The following is a 23218-nucleotide window of genomic DNA, read 5'->3' as shown; positions in this document are numbered from 1 at the left end:
CCGGCAAGGCTCATCAAGGCTGCTAGCACATTGCAAAGCATTAACTGCATGCCTGTCTCCCACACTCCCTCCTTCATCAAACTGCTAAGAGCTGTACCCCATAACAGAATGACCACACCATGTGGTTATCAAGCTAAGACATGAAAACACTACCCTTTCAGGTTCAAAGCAATAGCAACACCCTTCCAACCACACACCCAGCGCGGTGTAGTGTGCAAGCAATTTAGCATCCTACATTAGGGCTGTAAGTGAAAAATAAATGTTACAATACAATTGACACTTACTTCTGGTGACATCTTGGAAGGACTTAAGATGCAGAGCTGCAGAGCTGTGAGAAGAATCAGATGATGTTAGTTAAAAAACGTTTGCTAGCCTGGTATTCCAAAACTTCTAATTGTGTCCCATCTTCCTTATGCAATTGCCGCTTGGGCATCTGGGATGGTTTGATCTCCCTTATTAGTCATATATTCTATCAACTAATAAATCAATAATTTATTTTTAATTGGATTAAATGTTGTTAATAATGAACAACATAGATGAGAGCACACAATGGATATTCAGCAATAAAAAAATAAAGTAAGTAATTAAGTGAGTAGCATATATTCAAACATGTAGCAAGAGTGGGTGCACATTTTGCACCAACTGTTTGTGACCTCTTCATCATTTTTCAATAAAACCTATGTACTAACAAGATACAGGGCCAGATTTACTATAAGTGGCACACCACAGAGCAGCAAGCACCATATCTTTAAAGAAATGGCACAGTTCTGCTCCCCATGCTCCGACACACTTTGTGCTCCATATTGTGCCAGTGTGAGAACCCTTGTGACATAGTGCACACCTGACGTAAATCCTTTGTAAATTATTGCCCTACTTCATAATATCCACTCAGAAATGTGGGACTGCCCAATGAATATTAATTCGGCAGGTCTTTATTTGTGAACCCGTTCAACTGAATACAAACTCAGGGATGGTGGACTGCACAGAACAGCAGACCTGCATCTCTGCATTCAAATTCCCAAATGAGAAGCAAACTGAGGGGCATATTAGCAATGGCCAGCGATAATTATCACGGACCGTCCTTAGCGATAATTATATTATCCAAGGCTATCTCTGTCGATGTTCCCTGCAAAACAGAGATAACCTCGTATCAGCATAATCCACCCCCTATGTTAGGGATGGCTCAGTCAAGATTTGAGCAAATGTTAGATTTTGTCGAAAACTGCAGTTTTTGCCAAAATCTAATGTGTACTAAAATCCCTTGAGCTGCCTTGTAAATATCACAATGTGATCAGCGATATTTGCAAGGTTGTCCATCTGGGGTCCGCCCAGTGAAGCACACTTTGCATCTCATTGGAGATGCAAAGGGAGGCGTGCGATTATGCATGTTCGCACCCTCTTGTAAATAGGGCTCTTGTTTTATCTCCACTCTTTTGGCTTTTTCAGCAGAGATAAAGCCCCTGTAAATATGCCCCCGAGTCCTCTAAAGGGACAGGTTCTACTTTAAAAAAGTATTTGAAAAGACATCCAGGAGAGCCTGCCGTGGTCCCCCGGATCGCTGTCTCTCTCCAAAGCTGCTCATCATGAGGTCTTGCCTGGCTAGTGGGGATCTCTTCAGATGGCAGGGAATCCTCCAGCATGAACGTGGAGGGCATAGCCTTTTCTGACTTGGCATGCTGCCCTAATACTCTAATTGAGTCCAAGCTGGGATTGCACTTCCCCACTTAAATGTTCTTGGGTGTTTGCCAGGAGTGCATCTTGGCCCCTTTCCTTGTCTTACTTCGTGAAAATGATAAGGAGACCTTTTTGGTGCGAAATATCAAGGCTATGCCCCAGATAGCGAGGAGAGCAATCGCAGTCCTCGTTTATGCGCAGGATGCTGTTCTTATTGCAAGAAAGCCAATGGATTATAGACCCTGCTGGATTGTTCTGCCAGATTCAGGAATGTTTTACATTTAAATGTTTTTATGTCCAAATCTTTCATTATGGGCAGTGGCCCGCCAAATACTATGGTCAAAACGGATTATATAGGGGAAGGGGTAAGATTGACAGGGTCAAATATTTTAATTACCCTGGTGTTACCTTTGATGCCAAATTACATTGGGGTTATTGAATTAGGCTATGATACATGCAGCTTCAGAGAAAGATTGATGCAGTTTCTAGGTTTGCTTCAATCACCAGATGCTCTTCTGCATTTTTATATTAATTCCCATAAAGCATTTTCTTGCTCCTTGCTTACATGCTGAAAAGATTAGACATCACCACCTTGCCCTATTGTTTTTACAACAATTAGCAATTCCTGAAATATGTTTTGCCATTTCATTATCAGAGTTGCTGGGAGTATTTGAAAAAGGTAGGATTTTTCGGTCACTCTGTAAGCATGCATCATATTAGTTAGGTGAAGTGATTTTTCAGGATAGTACTGCTCTTGGGTTGCAATATTTTTTTTCATGTTTGTATATGATTGCTTTTAAGATTGTCAGTGAGCCAAGTTTCCAAGTATTCAATTGTGCAAACGATGTCATATCTAAGTGTTTTTATTGCGATTTCGCCGAATACAGGACTTATGATTTATTGAGTTCAAGATAATTTCACACACTTCAGTGTTATATATTCAAGGTTTGTTGGTGCCTTGTTCTTAAACCCCTTCGGCGCTCATGACGAGCTCAGCTTGTCATGAGGCACTGTTGAGCTGGCTCGTCATAACAGCAGCGGAACGCCCATGCGTGGCTAATTCCCCTCCTGTGCGGGGCGTTCCATTGAGTGGGCGGAGTTGTGTCGAGCTGAGCTCTTCACGAGCACTGCAGCGCAGCGCGGGGCCCCCCTCCCCCAGCACCACGGGGAAATTAGCCCAGTGTGGAAGGGGTTAATCACTTAATGGCCTAGGCCTTGCCTGGATGGTGTAAAGAGACTTAGCTACTCCTACCATGCCATCTACTCACCTCCATCCAATAGTGCTAGGAGTGCCAGAACCAGAAAGGGGGAGGATTTCCCAACAAAGGAGTACATCACACTTCCGAAGGGAGCACCCACTGCAAGAACAACAGAACTCAGTGATTTCCAGACCAGAATAAAGAACGCTATTTATGTACACACCTTCAGAACCACAACATGACTCTCCACGCAAACAAACATGTTGAGGTAACCATGCTGTGAGGTATGTAGAAATGTCTGATTGAAATGAAAGACTCATGCATAAGCAGATAATCTGGGTCCTGACAAACGGCTTTATTTTGGCATCAACTGTGCTGAATACATTCTCAATTGATTTTAAGCATCTGCTTGGTGTGTAATATCTCACTTGAAACATATACAAACATTTGCAGATTGTTAGATTTCTGACTTTGTGTGCGGTGATGCCAACAAAGAGCCTTTCCCTCATCCATCTAAAAGATACAAACTTTATCAAAAATGTTTGGGAGAAAGGAGTAGTCAGTACTATGCATGGGTGAAATTTGAATGATGCTGATAAAATTCACAACATTTCTAGATTTCATTTTATGTAAAATGTGTGAAATTCTTCCAAAATCTGTATTAGGCTATTTAGTGGAGCTTTCCTCCGCTGGAGATTTGTTTGTGCAGGAAATGTATCACCGAGAGTTATTTTGTGCTCAAACCAGTCTCCTACCAGTACCTTGCACAGATTTTTAATACAATGCCTTCCCACAAGTGAATAAAAGCATGTGCCATCCGAGCAACCACATTTCACACTAAAAGTGTAATTTGCAACATCATTAAATTTCGAATTAAATGTGAATGGGTGTCAAATTAATCAAATTAAATCGTTCAACACTGCTCACAACTTGATTGATACAGTACATTTTTTCTCACTCACCCTTGCAATTCGATTGAAATAGAGTTTGACTTTGATCCTACAGTATAGAGAAGCCTTGCCCACAATTACCTGCCATAAAACCGCAGAGTGCACGTCATTATTTAATACACCCATATCTATACCACTTCCTATTCTATTTCAAGTGAACATAGCTCACTCACCTTCCGCCTCTGGATCATACTATAGCCCTATAGCCCGCCGTAGAGGGCTATACCGGCTATTAAAGGCCCTCTCCAGCGTTAAATCATTTAACAAGGGAGAGGGACTTTAATAGCCGGTATAGCCCAGCTACGAAGGGCTATAAGGCTATTAGAACATTTCGCCACTAGGGGGCAGAATGTTCTAACAAAAAAAACAAAGCCTTATGGGAGCGCAAGGGGATTTGAATCCCCTCAGGCTCCTTGAAGCCTTTGTTCACAGCCAGAGCTGTGAACAAAGAAACATTGGAATGTTGAAGCTCTGGGCTTATACCAGCCATTATAAACACAACATTTCAATGTTCTAATATACCTTAATTTGCCTGCATGCGGTCTACAAACAATGTAAAGATTCCTCTGTTCACCATAGGTATAATGAAATTATTGTCAACAAGACTGTAGCAATCTTTACAAGCCTTTACGTTGGTGTGACAGTGAACAAGTCATGGCTTTGTAGTAATCTGCAAAGTTGTTTAAGTGCTTATGTTCGGCTTTGTAGGCATGATGATTGACATAATAGCTATAAAGAAAGAAATCTTCAAAATATAAGACCTACATCCTGAATTTAAATTCAGATCCAAGATTCTGTCCCCATGTAATGTGGTTTTGCTTATGTACTGAAACACAGTATATTGCTCTCCAACACCAAAACCCAAGTTCTGTCTCTTGTCTGCTATACACACTTGCAGTGGAGCTCAAATAGTTGTCAGAGGGGGGTTGCTTACCCAGCTGCAGTGCATCCATTGGGGTGTAGGGACGTAGCCCCACTAAGCCACATGGACGCACCGTCGACAAGAGCACAGCAGCACACCAAAAATAATATTTGCATTGTATTGGAAATTATGAGAGCCGCATCGCAACGCTTCCCGCCGGGAATCCGGGTCAAACCCGATGAATCTGGAGTGCGCAGGGGGGGTGGGGCTGGCTGGTCTGCTGCAGCTTGAGTGACAGTCCACACTCAGCTGCAGCAGGCCAGCAGCAGTTCCTGCGCATGTGGAATTTTGGGCTGTAACTTGCCCGAGGATGCGCATTATTAGGCTCACTAAAGTTCCCCTTAGCGAGGGACCAGGTGGGGTGCTGATTCTCACAGCAGCCGGATTCAGCCCCCAGGGGTTACAAAGGGCCAGTAGTCAGCGTGCACCCCTTGCCAATCGGCTGGTCCACCGCACAGAAGGGCAGGCAATCCATTATTGGATCACGCGCATGGGGGGTGGCACACTGCCTCACTAGCACTGCATATGGCCAATCACTGTGTGACTTCATGTGAAGGCATGCTGTGATTCGCCACAGGAGGACGCGCGCGCTGCTGGTGTGATGTTCCTTCCTAATCTAGGCTCGCCTCGTCGTGCGCAGGCAGCAGTCAGCAGACCTCCCGCCTCATCGTCGCATCACAAGTTTTTTTAGGCCCACAGGACCTCGTGGTCAGGCCTGCTCGTTGTGGTGCATGTGAATTCCCTGCTGGCTGGGCTGCAGTGCTCAGTGCTCCTGTGAAAAAGACAAAAAGTCAGATATAGCGCACATTAGGACGTCGTTGTCTGGTCTGCAAACAAAGTGCAAACAAGGACTGACTGAAGTGAAGTTAGAGTTTTTGCCAGGGCTGTGTGTGTTTTACGTTCCTGGCCTGTCTTGTTGTGTGGTGATGTTGGTGAGTTGTCAATGTCGGGACCTCGTGGTCAGGGCCAGGCGGCACCACATGATATTTGCATCCTTTTCAGCAGGGGGTGTAGTGCTGCCACAGTTTACCACATTTACCTCATGACATTTGCACCTTTTACCACAGGGCGTTTAACACCCACTGGTGATACTGGATCTTGAGCCAGTGACCTTACCACACTGACATGTGCCACAGGGGCCTTTACCCCCGGAACATCAATCCTTAGCGAAAAGCATGTATCCCAGAGTGCTGAGAGTGGGGAATAAAACACCTCCTTCCACTGGCAGCAGTGCTACCTGCAAGGCCGCAAGTCTTACATGCTTGTAACAGGCTGCAGGTTATAATGAGGTCTAGGAGCTTGTAATATGGACGCGCACAAACACAGGGTGCAGGTGCACCCGCCGAACTCTAAAGGCCCTGCCACTCTGGTGGTGACATGTCCGTGGCGCTTCCTTCGGGGGGGCTCTGCGGGCTTCAGGGCTGGGGCCAGGTCAAGGTTTGAGGCCTTGTCACCCTGAGAGGGCTGCTGCCAGGGCGCCCGTGACACACTGGCTTTACTTTTCTTATACTAGGGACTTTACCACACGGGGTCCCTGCCAGCTCTTACCACACATTCACCACCAGGACTTTCACCAGAGGGGCAGGAACACTCCCCCCACCTCGGCCTATGGGGCTGGGGTCACCACACCCTCATCACACAAGGCCCTCATTTTTAACACACGGGTCTCATATCACAAGACTTCCTACCTGACTCAAAGCCTCCTCCAGGGCGCTGCCACCTCTTCTTCTGGGAGCTCTCCTCTTTTGGGGGGAGCGTGAGTGAACTGCCGGGTTCAGTACCTCTGCTCCATAAGAGGGCCCCCCAGCAGCCCCTCCGAGGAGAGCGGGACACCTCTATCTACCCCTCACTGTCCATCTTCTACCTCACTCTGTTCCGCACTCTCCACCCCTCCACATTCCTCACTGTCCTTCTCCACTCCTCTGTCCCTCACTGTCCTTCTTCTCTATCATCTGTCCCCCACTGTCCTTCTTCTGCATCCTCTGTCCCTCACTGTGGTACTGAAAATTCTGTACCCGTGTCATAAACATCGTCGTATCATGACGATTTTGCTATCATCAGACCGAGAATGATTAGTATACTATGCACAAGCATTTCCGTCATATTCGGGTGACTAAATCACCCTGAAATAAGAGTGTCCGTCCTGAACCCTCGGGTTCCATTTTGTGAACGGCAGCCATTTTGTGATTGCCCTCACATAGGCCAATGACTAAGGCCAAAAACAAGTCTGAAGGACACGTACACCTTTGCAGACTCCTCTGTGACCTAGGCAAGCTGACTCCACTGCCTGAAGCTAAACCTGTTCGGCCAGTTCCTTTCCCAGTGGCCGAATGAGATTAGTATCAAGGCACAACATATCATAAACCTTTCATCGCACACAAACCATGCCTAATCTTACACATACCTGTCCCTGTTTCTTTCTTTATGACTTGCTTTACGAGGAGGAGGTGCCCGTTTTTATTGGGGGACCGTCGATATCTGATGAAAAATATTGGGCCTTGTCGGGTAGTTGATTGTGGGCTGGACAAACTGAATTATGGGCTTGTCATCATGACTCTGCTTTTTCTTTGTAGTGAAAATATGTGAATGGTCAACTGTAAAAAAAGGAATATTTGCTGAAAGCATAATGTTTTGTATAAAAAGAGAAGGCTGGCTTTGTAAGGTTGAGCAGTCTCCTGAGAATATACACTGTGTTGTACTTCTAGTATACCTGTTACTGGCTGCAGCCAATAAATACGATCTTTGACTTCACCAAGAAGACTCTGTGTTTCTGTAGTCTGAAACAGGAAGGACTCAAAGTCTTAGGGTGTGTAACCTGGCACTGCTGGGTTCTTAAAAACCCAGTACTTCATCACTGTCCCTCTTTTCCCCTCGCTGTCCTTGTTCTTTGTCCCCCACTGTCCTTCTTCTCTCTCCTCTGTCCCTCACTGTCCTTCTTCTCTCTTCTCTGCCCCTCACTGTCCTTCTTCTCCATCCTCTGTCCCTCACTGTCCTTCTTCTCCATTCTCTGTCCCTCGCGGCAGGCCTGCTCGTTGTGGTGCGTGTAAAGATAGAAATAGAGAATACTAATCTAGATCCGATCCACATTTCCCGGCATCATGATCTCTGGAGTGGATTCCTGGCTGCTCAGTGCTCCTATGATTGTGAAAAAGTAAGATCCATCTAGCGCACATTCGGAAGTGCAAACGAGGACTGAAGTTCAAATTTTTGCCAGGGCTGTGTTTTACCCTATGTTGTCGTGTGTGGTGGTGGTGGTGATTTCAGTGACTGGCTACCTGTACTTTCCATAATGGTCTTTAGTGGCCGCTGCAATGAATGGCCAGGTCTGCCTTTGGTTGTTGAATCTCAGTACTGCCTGAGATCATTGAGGCCTAGTACTGCCTGGGGACATTGAGGCGACGTCCTACCTTACTAACAGGCCAGTGAATTAATTAAACTGGCCTATTTAAGCCCTTTTCAGCAACTGGGGGCCTGTGTGAATTGCTGTTGGTGGGTCTGTTTGTGTGGATACGTGTTTGTCTGTTCCTCTGTGTGCTTGGGTATGTGCAAGTTTGTACTCTGTTAGTTAAATGTGTCAGCTTTTTGAGTGCGTGTTAAGCCATGCTTTCTTGCTAAATATTTGTGTTCAGGTGTTTTTAATTTAACCTGTGGGGTGTTCCAACTGATCACAAGCAGATGTAAAATACAATTATAATTCAAATATACATAGGCACCTTCACATTTTCTTATGGAGTGCTTGGTTAGCACGGGTCAGGTGAGTTTTTTTACCGGGGAAAGTTTACGCATTCTGCACATAGGTGTAGTTTGCGTTTTATACAAGAGTGCAGGGCCGGGAGTCTATTTGCAAATAGGAGATGCATGATACCAATGGCACCGACTATTAACCAATTCAATTCAATTTGATCTTTATTCGGTTATTTGCAGATAGCAACCATAAAAGCACAATTTAATATACATTATAAAAACAATTTAATAAAAGAGACCACATTGTCCACAGGAATAAAATACAATTAGTTTGGGGATGAATATATACAACAATATGTACAACAATATCAAGCGTTATCCCTCCATGCTGATTCTAAATTTTAGGGCTAATTTTAAAAAAATGATTACAAATAAAGTGCATTCGTTATTTAGCAGCTTTAGATGACAAAGTGTGGGTTTAATTTGAGTAAAATTCAGTCTTTTAAGAAGGGGCTTAAGGGAAGCCCTCCGGGGAATATCATAAAAAGGGCAAAAGAATAAAAAGTGCACCAAATCCTGCAGAGACACACAGTTGCAGCCGCAGGTAGGTAACACTTGGCCTTGGTGGCTGCCTCTTGGAACGGCTAGCAGTAAGTGGAAGAGGTTCAGCCGAAAACTAATTAACAAAAAACGGTCAAAGCTCGACATTGGCCAAGACAGGTATGATTCCATGCTTAGTGTGGTTTGTATGACAACATAGTTTCTATTGCTGCTTTTCTTTAAGTCCACCTCCTCCAGCTGGAATAGCTGTGAAAGCAAGAAAATGTTTTTCACAAACTTTACATCGGTTACAGTAATTGAGTCGGGATTTGAGAAAAGTTCCGGGCGCCCCAATGCAGTAAAACAATTTTTTAAATATTTGTGCCACGGGATTTTTAACATGTTATCCCATGTCAGTGCTTCTCTCAGGAGCTGGTGGTTTAACGGGAGGTCTTTGTTTAGCAAGCATTTCAGCCAGAATGTTAAAGACCGAAGTGCGATGGTATCACCTAAGTAAGGGGAACCTAACTCCCCGTGAACTATAAAATTGGCAGTCCCTGTTGGACAGTCCCTGTTGCACATTTCTCACTTTTCTTCACTGTCAATGTACTAGCACTACCTCAAACTGTTCTGGTGAATAACTAGTATTATTACTGCTCATTATGCACCGTTTGACACCACTCATACTTTTATATTCTTGTATATTTCGCTACATTATTTAAGCAAGACCGTCCGCTACCTCATATTTCGCTACATTATTTAAGCTGTACCATCCGCTACCTCATATTTCTTCACTCATTAGTGTACACTGTGTGTCGCACTATCATCTACCCTCCCACACCCACCTCACCGCCACACCCACCTACACATATAACGCCATCCTAGCATGGAGCCCATCGGCAGGCACACATTTAAAATCAACTACCCACCCGCACTCACCAAAAAAGCCGCTAAACGCTTTAAACACAACTTCCTGAGGTCTCACCCTGAAATCCCCTTTGTCGACACCTACTTCTCACCAGTCAATGGATCCCTTAACATCGATATCATCTTCCACACCTCTCGCAGAGCTCAATGGAGAAAAATGTTCCTCACACTGCTCACTGTCTCCACTACCAGGAAATCTGCTCACTGCTTCACTCTCTCCATCACACCCTCCCAACTCTTCCTAGGCAGAACCACTATTACTATCTACAATAACGGGATTGTCCTAATTCAATCCACAGACAGGAACCTGGAACTACTAGACAACCTGTTCCCCACTTTCAAAGAGAACCTCTCCAACCATCGGACCCCCACTCACATCCCCGCCAGTATTATCACACTAGACCTCACAGCCCCCACCGACAACTCTTCTTACGTAGCTCAGCACCAGAACGACACACACCTCACCTCCTCCCCCAACACAACAGCCACTCACCCACTTGCTGCAACCACCCCACACCCCGCAATCACAGACATAAATAACCTCCCATCACACATCAGCCGGCCCCACACTCCCACCCCGGTGACACCCACTCATTATACTCCCACCCATCCTCTCCCCCCTGACATCATAGACCCCGCCCACAACCCCTCTAACCTAGTTCAGCACCAGATCGACACACATAGCGACAAATCCCACACCCTGTCCCCCCCCTCTCTCAGCCCCCACTTCCACACGCTAACTAACCATACAGAGCACACCACATCTACTACCGTATCCCCCCAGCCCCACGACAGGACCATCTCCAACCTCAACTCCCCCCCCACTCTCAGCCCTCACTTCCCTTCAGGCTCCCCTTTCACCACAATCATACACTCCACTTCCACCCCGCTCTCTCCGCCTGCCATGAATCCCCGCCTCCACGCCCCCAATCTCCTTCATACTTCATCCACTCCCATCGCCCCCCTACCCTCTCTCCCTAACACCAACCCGCACGACGACAACACGGAGCCCTGCATGAACACTAACCCTCCCCCCCACCCGCACGCTAAGTCCCAGGTCAGCCACCCAACCATGACTTCCACCCCCAGCACTAATACTCACCCCACGCTAGACAAGATTATGTCCTTCCTCCTACAACTCAAAGAAGAAATTCACACCATCAAGGAAGACATGCACAGCATCAAAGAGCTGATCACCACATCCCCTAGACTCGCCTCACCCACCACCATCTCCCCTCTCAACATGCTCCCCTCCCGTCCGGACGACGCTCCTAAGCCATGTCCCACGCACCGGACCGCGATCCATGCCCACAATCGCAACAAGCACAACCGCCACACCCACTGGACCGCGATCCCCGCCCACAATCGCAACAACCGCCCCCTTCGTACATGCAACACCCACTCGGACCTCGACACTCTCTCCCTCCTCCGCTCCTACGAGCAAGCTCCCCTAAACCTCACAACGGCTCCGCACCTCCCCATCCCCGCAATACACTCAAACCCCCGTAGACCCTCCACTCTCAACAACAGAATATCCGTCCCTAATAACCTTAGAAAAGTCCCCCTCTCTCTAGCACCCTCTTCCTCTCCAGACACACCCCGTCTCAAATGCACTCTCATAAACTGCAGATCGGCTTCTAAACACTCCGCCGCCATCGCTGATCTCATCCTCAGATTGGACCTTGACCTAATCATCCTGACTGAAACCTGGTTAACCGAATCCTCTACACCTATAATGGACATTCTGGTCCCCCCTAACTACCACATCATTAGGCTTGACAGGTCTGGCAAGATAGGTGGCGGAATCGCATGCATATACAGGAACAGCCTTTCTGTTCTGAAAGTCCCCATGCCGTCCCTACCCTCTCCAACTTCCTACGAATACATCTGCCTCGATATCATCAGTGATGGCAAACCGATTTGCTCTCTCCATAGCATTTACCACCCTCCCAGAGACCACCTCACCTTCGCCCAGCAAATGATGGACTTGATTTCAACCAACGCAGGACGACAGCTCACCCAAATATACCTGGGCGACTTCAACCTCCATTGGAACGATCTTAACGATAGTCTTAAAAGCTTCCTCAGCGCCCTGGACCTCACACAATTATGCAACAGCCCGACCCACGTGAAAGGCTCCATCCTCGACCTCATCATCGCCAAAGAGGGCGCTATTCAACTTGAGGCTATTCAACCCTGTGACTGGTCAGACCATCATATTGTTACATTTCACATCAATGAAAAAGTCAAACTCAACTCTGTTCAACCCACCAGACCTAAAGTCTGGAAAAGAGACCTGAAAAGACTCAACCCATTATCCTTACCTCAGAACAGTCGCGACCTCCTACTCCCCCCTACTGGCGTTACAGATGTCCAATCTCTGACTGACCACTATCTTAGTGCAGTGACCTCAATAATTGATGAGGCTGCTCCCATGCAGCTAAAAAGAGTCCCCGCTAAAATCTCCAAACCATGGTACGACGGGAGTCTCAATGAAGATAGACGAGCCATGAGACTGGCAGAGCGCACCTGGAGGACAGCTCCCTCTGCACTACACCTAAAAACCCTGAAGACCAAGAGAAACGCCTACTTCAGGAAAATAAAGCGCTCGAAAGCAAACTTCTTCAGCCTCCAGCTTGACCAAGCAAAAAACCGCCCTAGAAAACTGTTTGAGTTAATCAGAACACAAGCCAAGGAACAACCCCAACCTCTCAGTACCTTGCACGAAGCACCCTCATGTGATGACTTCGCCACTTTCTTTACCCAAAAAACTGACAACATAAAGAATGACCTCCGCGCGGACGCAAGACTCCACAGCACTCTCAATTGCATAACACCCACCGTACCTAAAAACAATGCAACTTGGTCAACCTTTGAAACCTACTCCGAAGAAGAAATAGGCAAACTGCTTAGCACCTTGAAACCTTCCAATCACCTCTCGGATCCCCTCCCTGCCAACGCTGTCAAAGATTTCATCCCACTGCTCCTTCCCCTCTGGACTAAAATCATCAACAGCTCGCTCCAAGAAGGAACTTTCCCTGACTCCCTCAAAATTGGACAAGTCACACCTTTGCTAAAGAAACCTACTGCCGACCCATCCGACTTAAACAACTACCGTCCCATTACCAATATTCCCACTCTCGCCAAATTACTGGAAAAATGCGCTCAACTACAACTGACTAAACATATCGACCAGTTTGATCTCCTCAACCCGCATCAATCAGGTTTCCGTGCAGGACACAGCACTGAATCAGCTATGACGCACATAATTGACGACGCCCTTCAAATTCTAGATCAAGGTGATACCTGCCTCCTCATCCTGCTTGATCTCTCTTCAGCATTCGACACTGTCAAACACGAGAAGTTACTCGAGCTTCTGAGCACAAGAATGAGTCTTTCTGGGACTGTTCTCAAGTGGTTCACCTCCTTTTTACACAACAGGTCGCAGAAATTCAAGAGTAACAACCGGATGTCCTCTCCAATACCTGTATCGTTAGGCGTCCCACAAGGATCTTCCCTATCACCAACCCTGTTCAACCTAGTTATGGAACCTTTCACCACCCTGCTCCAAGCATCCAATGTACTCTTTCACATGTACGCAGATGACACCCAACTATATCTCAAATTACAATCCCCCAACGACATTTTACTACTGAACTCTACGATCAGAAGCACCCAAGCCTGGCTTGCTGATAATCATCTCAAACTCAATGCTCTGAAAACAGAATTCCTGCTGATCTCACCCCCGGCGAAGATCCCCATCACGCAAACCTGGCTTAAACAGTTAACTGCACTCAATGTCCAACCCATCATAGTGGACTCAGCGAAATCTTTAGGCATAACCCTCGACTCCAACCTTAACATGCAACATCATATCAGCAAGGCTACTAAGGGAGCGAACTTCCAAATCAATACACTGAGGAAGCTTAAACCCTTCCTGCCAGCCAAAGACTTCCAAACTGCAGTACAAGCTCTAGTTATCCCTCGAATTGAATACGGCAGCACCGCCCTTTGCGGTCTCCCGTTAACCAGCACTGCACCCCTAAGAGCCTCCCTAAACGCTGCAGCCAGACTCATCACTGGATCAAAAAAACACTCACACATCACCCCTGATCTGAAAACACTGAACTGGCTGCCTTTTGAAGCCAGAATACATTTGAAAATTGCCTGCATGACACACAAGGCTCTACACCTGAGCTCCCCCAGGTACCTCACTCAGAAGCTGTCAATCTCTGGCGGCTCTAGAATCACTAGAGGCACAGACAATCTTCTGCTAAAACCTCGAAGATTCCGGAAGGTAAAAACATATAAACGCTCTTTCTCAGGAATGGCACCCAGGATCTGGAACTCACTCCCCCCTGAAACCAGGCTCATCTCCTCCTTCACTCTTTTTAAGAAAGAAGTAAAAGCCATTTTTATGGCCAAATACACTTGACCGATTAGCGTGGTTTTCGGAAGACCCTACTCCGACCTGTATTACTTTGCTCGAACTCTATGCATGTATGAACATGTATGATTATGTATTTCACCTGAATTATTGTTGCTACTACCATCTACGCACACATTTAAATCGCTGTTCGAACTTTATGACTATGTATCTCACCTGTATTATCGATGCTACTGACTATCTATGCACACATTTAACTGTTATATTTGTATTATTGATGTGTTGTTCTACCTATGTGTAACCCCAATCTCTTGCTGGCATTCCCAGCCGTGTAAAGCGCTCTGATATCTGCAAAGATCCTGTTCGCGCTATATAAAACTTTCAAATAAATAAATAAATAAACCCCCAAAAGCTGTTTCAAGAAGTTGTTTTCTCCTACCACCAAGTCTTTAACATTTGTGTGCCGCCATAACTCGCTTCCGTAGCAACCTATTGCCAGGCTCTTGGCCTGATATACTTTTAACAAAGCGGCAATTGGGCGTTTCCCCATTTTCCTCGAAAAATTATAAATTGCTGCATTTGCCCGTGTTATCTCCCCTTTTTCTTCTGTACAGCGGGGCCACATTTCAGTTGATTATCAAACAGGACCCCCAAGTATGAGAAGGTTTTAGTCGTGGGAATCTTCTCCCCATTTACATGAAATGAAAACTCCTTCTTATGTGCTGTACCTACATTCATAACGAAAGATTTTGAGTTACTAATAGCGAGATCCCGGGATTTCATAAATGTATCACCAACTACACACCAGCCTCCCACACAGCCTCCCACACAGGCAGGGTATCACTCAGTGTCACGCCTACCCAAGAACCACAAATTCTGTGTTGTGGTGTTATGCTGCTATCCAGCTCTCTCTCCCTTTCTGGGTACCTTACCTTCCCCCTTAAATCCAACTACAAATGTCACCAGCCACCCCTGTCTAAATGACTGTATCATTTACAACTAGTATAAAGATATCCATTGGCTACGAATGGTTGTAGTTTAGGCAAGAAAAATTTCAAGCACTGATCAAAGCGTAATGACGGTGATGAGGACCAGTAGGACTGAGAGTAATGAAGATTACTGGTAAGTAATCAGGGCATTATTTTCGAGTATTGGTTGCTGACTGCTCACAGCTCTGCAGACAACAGAAAGTGAGACCATTCACCACTTCAGAGGTGTGTGCTCCAGACCCAGTGAGCGAAGCGATGGCTGTCTTACCGAGGCTGCTACCATTTTTAGCACCAACCAATAGGGCATCTATTAATGTAATAACTGCACTTTCACAATTGCTTTATTAACCTTCCTGCTTTCTCAAATTTGCTTGAAAATGTACGATTATTCTTCTCTTTTTTCAAACTTTTCTCGAGGGGGAGAACCTCCCCGGACCCCCTTATGGGGGTTCGGACTTGCTTGCTGCGCTAGCTCGCTAAGGTGCAGTATGCAAATCAGTTTACGCCCCACCACTTTCAAATGGCAACAGCCACCCCTGTGCTTACCTTTAGTGCCAGCTCACTAAAACAAGGGTTTTTAAGAAGCATCTGTTACAGAAATTTCTTAAAACATGGATTCCTGTGGTGCATCCTAAAATACTTTGACAAAACCATATGTGTACAATTGGAAACCTATTTGGCCATTTGTAGTGTGCAAACAGTTCATTAAAAATAGCACCTGGGTGGAAACAACCGGGACAGCCTGGTTTTAATAGTTTTTCTCAAATTAGGACTGTCTGTTTGAAAGATCGATCTACTGGGAACTGAGCTGCTCCAAGTAAAATACTACACTGCTCCTAAGTGCCCTCGAAAATAATGTGCATGGGGCAGACATCATGCCAAAAAGTAGTGCTTTGTCAAAGAGTGCTTTAAACCTCTTCCAAGCATATGATGAAGATCAAGCCCGCAGGTTTCTGGGCCACAAATGTGTCCTATTCTGTTGTTCGGTAAAATAAAGTCCTCATCATAGATTTGTGCTGTATTAAAAATCATTGCATGATTATATGCTAATACTTGCTTAAAGCCCTGCTTTTGGAAAGCATGTACAGTCATACCGATGGTTCAAATCTGGGATTCATTAAAGATATTATATTTGTATCAGCTCGGTTGTTTTTGCTTGTGTCTAACTTTGATATCCTCCATAGCCATTTCAGTGGTCACAACCTCATGTCCTTAGTTATTCTTAGATTAACTGCTGTTAGCCCATGGGGTGAGGTGCAAAGGGTTGATTATCTTGATTAAGGCAGGAAACTCAAATGGTCCCAGGTGATGCAGATACAATTTAAGGCTCCCTTTTTTCATGCTGCGAGCAGAAGTTATCCACTTGTTTGGGCTCAGGTGACCTGGACAGTGCTGTTCTGTCATCATTTGCAGTTATTGCTCAGAAAGCACTAGTATTACTGACGGTTCTTGTGGTAAATGCTCGCTTGCATGATCCTAAAAGGTTTGATTGTGATTGTTTAAGGAGCCTCTATTGTCTGAAGACGGTTCTAAAGCAGGTTTAAAAAAATAGAGATTTGGTTGCCTCTTGTCGGTTGGCATCCATCAAGGATTTAGCAAGTCATAAATTCCTTTCGTGAGAAAATGCATGGGAGGAACTAAGCCAGACATGTAAGCATAAAGCCAGTTCTCTATTTTGGAGGGTGATAAACAGGCCCTGTTTTGCGGAGGGAACTGGACAGGTAATATACCATCATATATCCGAGCAACAATGGAGTGGTCATTTTGATGGGAAATATATTTTTGGTTCCATCAGAACTGGAGTGGCTAGGCCAGGAGCTTTAAAGAACAGGGGCAAGGTGGTTTTCACATTAGGCAAAGTCCCAGTCCTGAATTTAGTCTTAAATGTTGCTGCTTGGGTGAGGGTGGTGTCTTCGTGGTCTACCGCTGTTTTTTGTCTTTTTCTTTTTTAACACAAACTTTATTGAGTATTGCGGATATTTCAAGTATAAGCACATATTTGAATATACATTTTAAGACATTTTCTATGACATAGTATTTACATCTGCATCTGTTTTCATACACATGCTGAGGCTAGTAAACGCTTAAGAGAATGTGAGCAGGGGGAACACCGTGACAAAAGCCTATCAGGGAAACCCTAACTCCAGGGTCTCATACTGGGAAAAGAAAAAGAGACCCGGAGATAGACTGATTAATGTCAGAGGAAGCCCCTCCTATTGCTTTCTAACTCGCATCACTTTTTAAGGTTATTTTAATCTGGAGAAGTAGCAATTTAAGAAACGTTAGCAATCTGCTCTGTTATTTTATCATGTGAATTTGTAATAATTTTAATTAATTATGCAATAAATCTTTGACATACACATGCTGAGTGCTTTACATTTCCAGTGATGCACATTATTTGCATTCATATTAACAATATGAGCATGATCCATTTATAGGGCAACAAACTGTAGCATTGTGTGAAGTGTCATACTTATTAGTACCCAAAACCCCCTCCCGCCATATACCCACCCCATAAAGAAACCCTTCATCAAATGAAAAATGTTTGCAGCTGCGGTTGAATTACACAGAAGGCTTGCACCATGTGGTAGTCATGTCTGATATCAGAGCGAAGGACAAGGGGTGAGAGAGAGGAAAGGAAGAGGAGCAAGGAAAAGGAGTAGGGGGGAAATGGACACTCTCAATGATCCAAGTCACTGTATGAGTAGGAATCAAATATCAGCACCACAGTCTTCCCGTGCATTCTGAGAGCCCTCCGACATCTCTTCTGTTTCTGCCTAAAAAGCTCTATCAGTTGTGCCCAGTCCAGGAATATTGGTAATTTTCTCAGTCCCTAAACTCCTTCCGTTGCAGTGCTTCTCTCTCCGCTACGGCCCACGGAGAACTTCCTCCCTCCAGTTGCCATCACGTGGTGCTCTGCCGGAATTCCAGCGCTGTGTAATCAATCTCTTTGTGAGCATCAGGGCTAATCCTGCAAATCGGCGTAGCAACTTCGCCTTCTTGTGGAGAGGGCATAGCCCCAGGAGACAGGCCTCTATAGTGTCTCAAGGTGTGCATTCCATTATTGATGATAGACTCTGAATAACCTCCAACCAGAACCCACCCAACACTGGACAGGGCCACAACATATGAATAAAATCAGCATCCTGACCAGGCCATCTCGGGCAGCCCGAAGAGGCAGTAGGGTACATTTTCTGAAGTGCCTTCGGGGTGAGAAAAGCCCTGTGTAATATAAACGCAACCGACTGTGAATGCAGCCTTGGATTCATCCTCGACTCGTCCCTCTCCATGTCTAAACAGGTCAACGCAGGCCCTCATCAGCAGCAGACTGGACTACGGCAACACACTCTACGCAGGAATCCCAGCCAAACACCTACGACGACTACAACGCATATAAAACGCCTCTGACCGACTGATCGTCAACGCCCCCTGCTGCAGCCACATCACCCTCCTCCTGGGAGACCTACACTGGCTTCCCATAGACAAGAGGATCACCTTCAAGCTCCTCACCCATGCACACAAAGCGCTCCACAATGCCGGACCAGCCTACCTGAACAGCAGACTCAACCTCCACACCCCCAACCGCCAGCTCCGCTCCGCCAGCCTCCTCCTCGCCGCTGTCCCCTGCATCCAACGAATGACCTCCGGTGGCAGATATCCTTCTCCTACCTTGCCGCCAAGACCGGGAACACCCTCCCTACCCACCTACGGCAGACCCAAGACCTATTCACCTTCAGAAGACTCCTCAAGACCTGGCTGTTCGAGCAGTAGCGGCACCCCCCTCCCCACAGCGCCTTGAGACCCTCACGGGTAAGTAGCATCCTTTACAAGTACTATGATTGATTGATTGATTGATATGAACAGTTGTAATGTTTTCAGTTGGCAATTACGAGAAACCCGCCTAGGGTGTTCAAAAACTAGGGCCTATTCTCTACCTTTCAATTCTCGTACCAGTACTATTTCCCATTTTTAGGGCACGCCCTTTTCCTATTCCACAGGAATAGGAAAAATAGCCCTAATGCAGCTAAACCACTTAAGGCCAAGGGCTCTCCCCAAAAGAGGATGTTGGGAAGTGCACGCCTCGTGCACGAGCTTGCCTGAGCCTTCTGCCTATCAGCCTGCCAGTTCTCCTCCCCTAATTATTCACTTCACTTGTGACTCTGGCTCTTCAAAGGCTCTGATCCCCGTCCCCCCCGCCTGCACTTCACAGCCGCCGTGCACCTGTCGCTTCATCTGCTTCCCTTCTGTCCCTTAATCTCCCCGTGACTCCCCCCTCACCTCTCCCCCTCCACTGCTTCAGGCCCCCACCATTTGCTCAGGACATTGCTTGTTTTAACTTGATTCACGGCTTCCAGCACGTTTCTTTTGCTCTTCTCTTCCGTTCCAGTGACTGCCATTTATTGCCGCGTTATGCTTGCCTCTACTTTTCCCTTTTATTAGGATCAGGTTTCCCCTTGACTATTCTTGCATTCTTTATTTTACAAAAGATTTAACTTCATTTCGACCCTTACCCTGCCTCATATTTCCTACATTTATAGACATTTTCTCAATGCCCGGCAACGCGGACAATGCTTGTTGGTTCACAGCACTGTGTGCTTTTCTTTCTATGCAGCTCCGTTTCTCTTCTGCTCTCACTTCATTTATTCCGTTTTTTCTACTTAAGCACAGCGACATACTTTGCTTACATTGAGCGCGCCATATGCGCTTTCACTTTAGAGCAGGCGGGATGATACGGACGTTTGTTAGCAACGCCATAGAGTTCCTGCTCATACGATTGTCTCCTTTTCAAAATCAAAATGCACTATTTAACATTATTAATTACATCGAACACGCAAAAAAACCACATTTGAATTGTCATGCCTAAAGTTTTATTTGCTTACAGCTTGGAAAGCGGGTATAGCTCAGAGACAGCTACTGTGTGCATTTCTACTGGGGGAAAAAGCCTTATAAAGAGAAGAGCGCAGGAACCTGGGAATATTTTAAGCCATTTTTTATTTGAAAATTACTGCTATATATCTTTGCGTGACACACCCTGACCTACGGGCACCAGGTTTTAATTCATTCAAATCATAGCACGTCTTACCCCCTTCTAATCAGTAAGCTGAATTAAAAATCAAACTCATCCCGCCGCAAATCCCTACAAATTTCAAGCATGCAATGGTTCTACATGCCTAGAAGCGATAAACTTCACATTTAAAAAAAACACTTTAGACACATGACAAAACACAACCCGCGTCCAAAAGTACAGTCTGAGGCTATTTCCTTGTGGGGACTGTCACAAGTATGTTCCCCATTTGCTTGTCAACTCCCGCATTCCAGCTCCTAGAAGAGTATTTATGTTTCTGAAAAACAGCACTTACCCTACAGGTTCTTACACCAAGCACCTTCTTCCTTCTTCAGTGTCTTCTGGTGGTAAAATACGTTCGCGATCTAAACAGCTCAAATGTCAAAGTTCTTTTTTGAACTTCGATTACATAAAGTTAGCTTAAAACCTGCCTTTCGTGGAACTGCGTGCATTAATTTTAGTTCAAGTTCCCAGTGCACATTGTGGCGGGGAGATCTGCCTGGCCAAGCCTCTTTTCGAATGGAGTGGTTTATTTAATGCGTCAGTATAATGGAAGGATCTACATTTGAAACAGAGAATGCAGTGTACTGTAAAGGAAACAAAGGTTAAAAGTCCCAGAGCCCCACTCTGTACATTCAGAGGTAGAATGCACGTATAAATGATCATAGGAGGACTATAGTTCCCATTGTGCTCACAGTGTAAACAAAAAAATGCAGACATAAGCTGAATGACAAATGGGCACAGAGGCCGCAGTTTATTCTACCATCCCAGCAGAGTAGTGAAAGGTGAAGTGCGATGTCTCTGTCGCGTCAAACCACCATGTGAATTCAGAACATTGCTTACAGAAGGTTTTATTCGACGGTTCAATGTAATCGCGTTTAATGTGCTATTTCATGAATGAAAATGGCTAAACAATCTTTTATAACTAGCGCTATCTCACACATTACACTCAAATGGGCTGATTCATAATAGCATAGAAATGCATGTTTGAAGTAGCAAGAGTAAATCACAATGCGCATGCGCATAGTTAACTATGTTTAGTCTATTAGTAAGTTCCCTTAGCGTTATGTCAGGATACATGTATGAGGTAATGCACACAGCAGTATTTAAGTAACACGGGTGCAGTAGTGACTATCCTCACTCTTCCTATACGAATGGACGGTTGGGCCCAGCATATACACAAACCCCATAGGAAGGCAGCAACAACAGAAACTTAAAAAATAAATAATAACAATGGGGAGACCCAGTCAAGTGCAGAACCTGGGGATAGATACGGTATATGGACAGTGGGTCTGTCACGAAGAAGCCCCTAACTACCTGTTTCAAATGCCTCTGGGAGCTCGATTGCCTACATCTCCCTTGTTTAACTAGCCCTTCAAACAGACAAGAGTCGCCAATGGGTCTGAAGCCAGACAGAGCCATCCTGCTTCATTAATGGATTTGCAGAGCCCAAACCACACAGAGACATCCAGACATCTGCATTATTTCCTCTGTGAGCCGAGTTAGTTTACGCTTAACTCCTAACATACAAAGGTTGTATTTTTATTTAGAAATATATAGTATCCTAAACAGTAATGTGTTCGTGGTAAAATTGGAACTGCACTATGTTGGGCTCATCTATGTTTTTCCCCCTGTTAATTCAATTCAATTCAATTCAGTTAATTTGTATAGCGCGCTACATACCAAGAGGGTCTTAAGGCGCTTGGAGAAGGGTGGGGAGTTACTTGTCGAATATCCATGTTTTAAATTGCTTTCTGAATGCTAGGTGGTTCTGAGTGAGGCGAAGGTGTGTGGGAAGTGAGTTCCAGGTTTTAGCCGCCAGGTAGGAGAAGGATCTTCCTCCCATGGTGGTTTTGTTGATGCAAGGTATAGCAGCAAGGGCTTGGTTGGAGGAACGTAGCTGGGGGGGGGGGGGGTGTAGAAGGAAAGTCGTGTGTTGAGGCATTCGGGTCCAAGTTCGTAAAGTGCTTTGTGTGCGTGGGTTAGGAGGCGGAATGTTATCCTCTTATTGACGGGAAGCCAGTGGAGGTTTTTCAGGTGACCAGAAATGTGGTCGTTACGCGGGATGTCTAGTATGAGTCTGGCTGATGCGTTCTGAATGCGTTGGAGTTTTTTCTGGAGTTTTGCGGTGGTGCCAGCATATAGGGTGTTTCCGTAGTCCAGGCGGCTTGTAACCAGTGCGTGGGTGACCGTTTTTCTAGTTTCGGTGGGGATCCAGCGAAAAGTTTTTTTGAGCATGCGAAGAATGTTGAAGCATAATGATGAGACGGCGTTGACTTGTCTGGTCATCGAGAGTGAGGAGCCCAGGATGACGCCCAGGTTCCGTGCGTGGTCTGTCGGGATAGGTGCTTTTCCAAGGGACTCTCGCCACCAGGATTCGTCCCAGGCAGAGGGGGAGGTTCCTAAGATAAGGACTTCTGTTTTGTCGGAATTCAGTTTCAGGCGGCTGTGCTTCATTCAATCAGCTACTTCTTTCATTCCTTCATGTAGGTTTGTTTTGGCGGTGTTAGGGTCTTTGGTGAGTGAGAGGATCAGTTGAGTGTCATCAGTGTAGGAGATGATGTTGAGGTTGTGTTGGCGTGCGATGGCCACGAGGGGGCTCATGTATACGTTGAAGAGGGTGGGACTGAGTGAAGACCCTTGTGGCACGGCACAGATGACTTCAGTGGCCTCTGACTTGAATGGTGGAAGGCGGACTCTCTGAGTTCTTCCGGCAAGGAACGAGGTGATCCATTCCAGTGCTTTTCCTTGGATTCCGATGTTTCTGAGGCGTTGTATTAAGGTGCTATGACAAACTGTGTCAAAGGCTGCGGAGAGTTCGAGGAGGATGAGGGCGACTGTGTCTCCATTTTCCAGTAGAGTTCGAATGTCGTCTGTTGCT

The 23218-nt window shown here is 45.8% G+C and overlaps 1 protein-coding gene across 1 annotated transcript in view; it reads right to left on the bottom strand.

The window, feature by feature from the left end:
* The window catches only part of LOC147725140 (chromaffin granule amine transporter-like), a 353689-nt gene that overhangs the window by 217878 nt on the left and 112593 nt on the right, over positions 1 to 23218 (bottom strand). The window contains exons 6-7 of the mRNA XM_086967117.1: positions 2943 to 3032; positions 285 to 328 (exon numbers count right to left, since the gene is read on the bottom strand). Coding sequence (XP_086823243.1) covers positions 285 to 328; positions 2943 to 3032 — 134 coding nt within the window. The remainder of the gene's footprint in view (positions 1 to 284; positions 329 to 2942; positions 3033 to 23218) is intronic.

This window comes from Lissotriton vulgaris, chromosome 4_1 (assembly GCF_964263255.1).
Source record: "Lissotriton vulgaris chromosome 4_1, aLisVul1.2, whole genome shotgun sequence".
Taxonomy (NCBI): Eukaryota; Metazoa; Chordata; class Amphibia; order Caudata; family Salamandridae; genus Lissotriton; species Lissotriton vulgaris.
The sequence above is the reverse complement of the archived record's forward strand: the minus strand, read 5'-3'. Positions and strand labels throughout refer to the sequence as shown.